The following is a 7,487-nucleotide window of genomic DNA, read 5'->3' as shown; positions in this document are numbered from 1 at the left end:
GAGATTAAAATTGTTCAATTAAAAATTGTGAGACTAAAATTACACAATTATAATCTTTTAAGGACTGAAATTACTCAATTAAAATCTTAGAGATCAAAATTGCATAATTATAATATTAAAAACACAATTAAGTAAAGAATATTTTATTCACAGTTCTGGAACGGGCCGTTCTGAAACCAGAACGGCCCGTTCTGATTTCAGAACGGTCCGTTTTAAAAGCAGAACGGCTCGTTCTGCTTCACTGGTGGTGTTTTAATTTTGCAACCAGAACGGCCCGTTCCGGTTTCAGAACGGGCCGTTTCGGGTCCAGGTGTATTAAAAAGAATTTTCTCATCCACGTGGATGCCACGTATGCATCTACGTGGCATCCACGTGACCAAAAGTTAACTTCGTGTAAATAATTTGGACGGAAGTCCTACATTGAAACTAATTAATTAATTTGGGACTAAATTGAAATCAATTAATTAATTTGGGACCAATTTGAGACCAAAAATTAATGAAAGACTAAATTGAAACAAAAAAAGATTATAAGGGACAAAAATAAGGTTTTAGCCTAAGAAAATTATAAAGGAAAAATTAAATAAGTTTCTATATAAATTAAAATTAGCTTAAATAGGAGTTAATTTGTAAAAGATCTCTTATATTTTCTTATCTTTTTTTTTTTTAATTTATGCGTAAATTAATTTAAATTTATAGAAAAAATTATTTTAATTTTTTTATCCCCATTAAATATTTGTGGAGAAGCTTATTCAAATAGACATTTTTTTTAATTGAAAAAATGCGATAAGTTTAAGAGAAGAAAAATATAAAAATGAAAATTAAACTCATAGAATTTTAAATGTAATAAATGTAAACTAATAATGTTTATGAAAAAAAATAAATTAATGTAATGACTAGATTTTAAGAAAACTAGGTGGAAAGTATATTAAGGAGAAGTTACTGATATTATATTTTTAAGAAATGATGGATAAACAAAACAATGATATATACACCATACATGCATTGATTTAAAACATTAAAATAACTATAAGTATAGAAAAAAATGCATCGAGCAAACAAAAGGTGGACGTGCCGGAGTGGTTATCGGGCATGACTAGAAATCATGTGGGCTCTGCCCGCGCAGGTTCGAATCCTGCCGTTCACGTTTTAGTTGACACATTTTTCTTAAAATTAAGGATCGAAAATTTAACTTTTGTCATCAATTAAATAATTTATAGTGATAGTTCCTTTTCTATTCATTAAATATATCCTCTATAAACTTCATAAAATATCTTTATAAAAAAATCATGTTATACTCGTTCAAAATCTACAATCTATTTACATCTATTATAAAGTGATTATATTATAATTTATTTTTAGATGATTTGAACTCAAGATTTTGAAATCTAAGATCAAATATAACATGAGTTGATTCAATAAATATTAATTTTTAAATATTTTTATTAAATAAACATAATTGTATGGAGTATCTGGACTAAATTAGTAAAATGTAGAAATACAAAATGTGATAATCTTACTGTTATATATTAATTTTGATATTTGATGCTTATACTTTTATTTGTCAGAGGGTTGATGATATATGCACCTCCTTTTTTCTATAAGTACACTTCTTTTTTTTTAAAAAAGTAATTAAATTTTTAAAATATTTTATAATTTCAAATTTTATATCCATAACATTTAATTTAGTACTTTTTTTTACACATCTTTCCTCTTTTTTTCAATTTTTATATGCACCTCCTTACCTTTCCTTCACCCTACTTATTTTGGTAGCATGTGAAAATTAAAAGAGAAAAAAAATGTATGTGAAAAAGAAGAAAAAAGTAACAAATTAAAAGTTGGAAATGTAAAATTAGAAAAATTTAAAAAAAAAAAACTACAATATTTTATAATTTAAAAATAAAGGAGGTATACTTATAAAAAAAGGAAGTGTATATATCATGAGCCTTGTCAGAGTTCATGAATAGGGGGCCTATGGCCCATGGGCCTGAAAAAAAGCCCAGTCAACTCCTCCACGATGTTCGAATTGAGAAAAAAAAAAAAAAATGAAGGCGCTATGACTAGGAGAACGAATTTTATTGCACGAAGTGGGATTTAATGCGGTGGAGTAGAGGGAAATGACGCGAGAGTGTTACGTGGCGTCCGCTCATTGGCCCATTTCACGTGGCAGTTAATATGATTGGTTGAGACATGTAGAAAGAAAAAAGCAAGAAAGCGCAAGCGCTGTGTCACATTCTCACTCCCTCTCGTTGGAAGAGCGAAATATATCTATTTAGATCTCATCTCAGAACAGAGTTTCATTTCAATTCAGACTTAGGGTTTGGCCTTCGAGAGAGCGAGAGATGGGAGAACGAAAAGGAATCCCAATGGCTTTGGGGCTCTTGGCGATGCTCCTCTTCCTCATTGCTTCCTCTTCCTTTCACTTCGTTTGCGCTTCCGATGACGCTGACGACGCGGTAATTCGGAGATACCTTCACATTCATTTCCTCATTGTTTATTGTTGTCATTACTATTATTGTTGGATCTCTGATCGCGGAATGTTTGTGTCGTTTAGATCTTCTACGAGTCGTTCGACGAGGATTTCGACGGACGCTGGATTGTATCCGGCAAGGACGAATACCAAGGTAAATTAGCTTCTCTGCGTAGATCGGTGCTGTATTTTTAATAGAGATTGTTTCCTTTATCAACTCTGTGTTTCGTTTACTTGAACATTGGTATTGACTAATGCTGTACATTTCATTCAAATCGGTTTTAGCTGCTACGAGTGTAGAAATTCCTTTGCAGATTCCAAAATAAGGTTAAACTTAAATTAGTGGTGTTTGGGTCCACCTCCACGTGCACTTTTTGAGGTTTCATGAGTTCACACTCTGATGAGAACATTTCATTTCTGTGAGAAATGGGAACGGTGAATAGAATTCATTAGATCTTGATTAAACGGTCATGATTTAAAGATAAATGCAGATCATTTTTTACGTGGTCATAAATAAGGGAAATAAATCAAATAACTTCATCTATGTGTTGTTGTATGGTCTAGATTTATCTCATTATAAATGTTTCCATTATGCACGCACTCTCAAATGAGAAGTTATTTGAGTTAATTCTAGTCAGATTTTTATGGACGGTCACAGATCAAAATAATTTTGACCATCCATGTATAATTGTATGAATAAGATTAATTTTTATTGTACTATCACCTGACACGTATCCTCTCACTCTTTATATGCATGAATAAATAACTTTTTTTTTTTGTAAAGTTCAACGTTTGACTCCTCTGTTCCAGCAGCAGGGATTCATTTTGCAAAAGGGTTGTATGCCCTCAACCCATGAATATGTTATCGGTCATTGACTTGGATTTAGTTTGCAATGATTGTGAGTTGATTCCCCAAAGTATTATTCTGTTGGTCTCCAATCATTATGTAGAGAAATTGATAAATCTCATAGATAAATTTTCCAGTTGTCTGTACTATGATATGATGAAATGTCAAAATATGCTTCACTTATTTATATTTTTAGATTTATGTGTCTGATCATGCTGTCCTTAAAGTTGGCTTATAAATATTTTTCCTCTATGCTTTATTTATATTTTTTCCTTCATTTTGAGTACATATTTGAAGCAAAGAAGTATATATGTTTTTCTATTATTTTTCTGGTACAAAAGCCTTGGAGGTTTTAACTTAACACCTCTTGCAAACTACTCCAATCCTGTTATGGTGGTTTGATAATATATGGTACGATCAACCGAATTTTAAATGTATAATTTTATTTTGTATTTTGGGTTCTAGGTGTCTGGAAGCATGCTAAGAGTGAAGGGCATGATGATTATGGACTTCTTGTTAGTGAACAAGCCAGGAAATATGCTATAGTCAAAGAACTTGATGAGCCTGTCAGTCTTAAGGATGGAACAGTTGTTCTTCAGTTTGAGACTCGCCTTCAGAATGGCCTTGAATGTGGTGGTGCATATATTAAATATCTTCGACCCCAGGAGAGTGGATGGAAACCAAAGGAATTTAACAACGAATCTCCGTATTCTATCATGTTTGGTCCTGATAAGTGTGGGGCTACAAACAAGGTGCACTTCATTTTGAAGCACAAGAATCCAAAGAATGGGGAGTATGTTGAACATCATCTCAAGTATCCCCCTTCTGTCCCATCTGACAAACTATCTCATGTATACACCGCAATTCTGAAGCCTGATAATGAATTACAAATTTTGATTGATGGGGAGGAGAAGAAAAAGGCAAATTTCTTATCTTCTGAGGATTTTGAGCCTCCTCTTATCCCCTCCAAGACAATCTCTGATCCTGATGATAAGAAACCCGAGGACTGGGATGAAAGAGCCAAAATTCCAGACCCAAGTGCTGTGAAACCAGATGACTGGGATGAGGATGCACCCATGGAAATTGTTGATGATGAGGCGGAAAAACCCGAAGGATGGTTAGATGATGAGCCAGAGGAAATAGAAGACCCAGAGGCAACAAAACCAGAAGATTGGGATGATGAGGAGGATGGTGAATGGGAAGCCCCAAAGATTGATAACCCGAAGTGTGAGGCTGCCCCTGGTTGTGGTGAATGGAAAAAACCAATGAAGAGGAATCCAGCTTATAAAGGGAAGTGGAGTGCCCCTAACATTGATAACCCCGATTACAAGGGCATATGGAAGCCTAGGGATATTCCAAACCCTGACTACTTTGACCTCGCAAAACCTAATTTTGAGCCTATTGCTGCTATTGGCATTGAGATTTGGACAATGCAAGATGGCATACTATTTGACAATATTCTGATAGCCAACGATGATAAAATTGCAGAATCCTATCGGGAGACTACATGGAAGCCCAAGTTCACCATTGAGAAAGAAAAACAGAAAGCTGAAGAGGCGGAAACCAGTTCAGATGGTATTTCAGGCCTCAAGGTAACGAAAGAATTCTGTGTTTTTTTTTTCTCTTTCTCTTTTTAGTCTCCTCAAGCACCCAATTATCTTATTATGATGTTCTTTTCTGACCTTGCAGAAGAAGGTATTCGACCTCTTATACAAGATTGCAGACATTCCCTTCTTGAGCGATCACAAAGATAAGATATATGTAAGTACCGAAGTATAGAATAATCAAACTAACATTTTCCTTCACTTTTTGGTACCGATTGTGTTTCTTTTATTGGAATATGAACTATGCTTAATGCTTCTCCGCAGGATCTCATCGAGAAAGCCGAGAAGCAGCCAAATATCACTATTGGAATTATTGTAGCCGTTGTGGTTGTCTTCGTGTCAATTTTCTTCAGGATCATATTTGGTGGCAAGAAGAAACCTGTGAGTAGTAGTGAAATTTTCTCCCAAATTCTTATTTCTTTCGCGGAGTTATTCATTATGATTGTTTAAATCTCATGATCAAGTCCCTTGCGCAGGCAAAGGTGGAGAAGAAGAACACAGAACGAACAGAAGCTTCCAATAAAGAAGCTGGTTCCAATAAAGAAGCTGGTGGAGAGAATGAAGAAAACAAAGAGAAAGAGGAAGCATCTAATGCTCCACGTCGGAGGACAAGGCGAGAAAATTGAAATGGTTGACTCTTAGAAGGGACAGCTGTCAAGTACCATCATCCGATAAATTTTGGGTTTAGTTTCATTTTAGGTGCACTCTGGTTTCATTCTTCTACTTTTTTTTTTGGGAAAAAAAATCTTAAAGGAGTGTAGATCTTCTCCTTTTGAAGAATGAGTGTTTTAGCACATTGAAGTTGTACAATTATTTTTTGTCTATGTTTTTCTCTAGTAATGGATTCTCTTTTAAAGCAAAAGATTAGGATACTTAACCTTCCCACAGAACAAAATTCAAATTCAATGCAGTGGATTAATTATCACTTTCATAGATAATAGTAAAAAAATAAAAATTGTTATGTAACTAATATTTATTACTACACATTATAAACTTTTTAAAATGTTTTAATATAAATTTCAAATATGAAGTTTACATCAAATGGAATTTTGTCAAATTGTGTTGGAGGATTGTGAAATTATTAAAGGAATATTTATCTGTTATAGATTCAATTAACTGAATTAGAAATTCCCGAATTACGAGATACTTTAATAGAAAAAAAAAAAAAATATATATATATATAGTTTTGTTCCTTGAATGGTTTCGAGCCTTGCCTACTATTGACCATAATTGGATGTGGATGATTGGATCGCCCCTCTTAAAAGAACTGGCCAATGACAGGAATTCTGAAGTTACCCCTTAAATGATTACTCGCAAGATAATAGATACAATTTCTAAACGGGGTGATGGTATGATAGTAATTATTCTTATGGGTATGCATTATGTAATATTATTTAATTATAATTAAGCTATTTTTTTTAATCTTTATAAGTTTATGAAGCGATAAAAATACTACTTTCAAATGAATTAGGAACGCAAGCCTAAAATTATTTCAACAGTTAAATACAGACTCAAAATCGGTTTTTACATATTCTTTATTTTTAATTTTTAGAATATTTAACAAGTATCTATAGTATGCATAAAGGATATAACTTCTTCCCTCTAAAACATGTATTCAGCAATTCCCTCTAATAAAATAAATTACTATTGAAAATAGTTAAAAAATATATATATCAAAATTGCTACTGAAAATAATTAAAAACAAACAAATATATCAAAATAAAAGAAAAAATTAAATATTATATAGTATTTATATATTATATCAAAATAAAAGTGTTCCGGCCAAGGGGAGCATTAGGGTTTTTTCCTAGGTCAAACCTCAAAGCCAGAGCATTCAAAAGTGTAATCTGCCTTCTTAGCCTTAGGGTTTTAGGTTTTATAGTTTGTTGTCCATGGGCCTCATGGGCCCCGAGAACGTAGGGATTTCCTTAACTGCTTTTATTCGGGGAGCGTCCTGGAGACTTCGTATCGGGATACGACCGACCAAAACTAGCCTGAGGGGGCCTGGTCGCGTGATGACCGAGAGTGCCTCCTCTGACCGGAGAGATCGGTATTGGGACGACCTCCCCTATGTCAATGGGCCAAGTCGGTTAAGGACCGAGTAGCCCTTTATGAGGTCGGTCGAGGTAATACTCGGCCTGTCACAAGTAGAGAGATCAGGTCGGATCCCGACCTGGACGGTCCACATGCCCTTCAGCCCTGAGTCTATAAGGCGAAAGGGCTAAAATGCCTGCTCCTTTGAGGTATCTCGGGAAACAACCGAGACACGTGTCAGACATATTCCGACCTGGACGGTCCACATGCCCTTCAGCCCTGAGCTTATAAGGCGAAAGGGCTAAAATGCCTGCTCTTGTGAGGTATCTCGAGAAACGACCGAGACACGTGTCAGACATATTCCGACCTGGACGGATTCCTACTGAGCTCGCTTGGACTGGGAGGGTACGTTTGATTGATCGTTTCGGAGAGGGAGCTTTGAACCCTAGCAATCCTTCGTTTGGGTCCCCCTAGTACGTTGTCTTTTCCCCTTCTTGAAAAAGTGAGAGAGGCATTTATTACAACGCCGCCATGG

General features: G+C 34.7%; 1 protein-coding gene and 1 non-coding gene across 2 annotated transcripts; both read left to right on the top strand.

The window, feature by feature from the left end:
* The first annotated feature begins 1,062 nt into the window (after window positions 1–1,062).
* On the top strand, window positions 1,063–1,144 carry TRNAS-AGA (transfer RNA serine (anticodon AGA)). The gene has a single exon. It is a non-coding gene; the product is annotated as a tRNA-Ser (tRNA).
* Window positions 1,145–2,237: 1,093 nt separating this feature from the next.
* On the top strand, window positions 2,238–5,780 carry CNX1 (calnexin 1). The gene is made up of 6 exons (XM_020368383.3): window positions 2,238–2,453; window positions 2,552–2,621; window positions 3,780–4,906; window positions 5,004–5,075; window positions 5,183–5,299; window positions 5,395–5,780. Exons 1-6 carry the CDS (start codon window positions 2,340–2,342, stop codon window positions 5,542–5,544), a joined length of 1,650 nt encoding a protein of 549 aa, XP_020223972.1. The 5' UTR covers window positions 2,238–2,339; the 3' UTR covers window positions 5,545–5,780.
* Window positions 5,781–7,487: the final 1,707 nt, after the last annotated feature.

Source organism: Cajanus cajan, chromosome 6 (assembly GCF_000230855.2).
Source record: "Cajanus cajan strain Asha chromosome 6, NIPB_CcT2T_4, whole genome shotgun sequence".
NCBI lineage: Eukaryota > Viridiplantae > Streptophyta > Magnoliopsida > Fabales > Fabaceae > Cajanus > Cajanus cajan.
The sequence above is the reverse complement of the archived record's forward strand: the minus strand, read 5'-3'. Positions and strand labels throughout refer to the sequence as shown.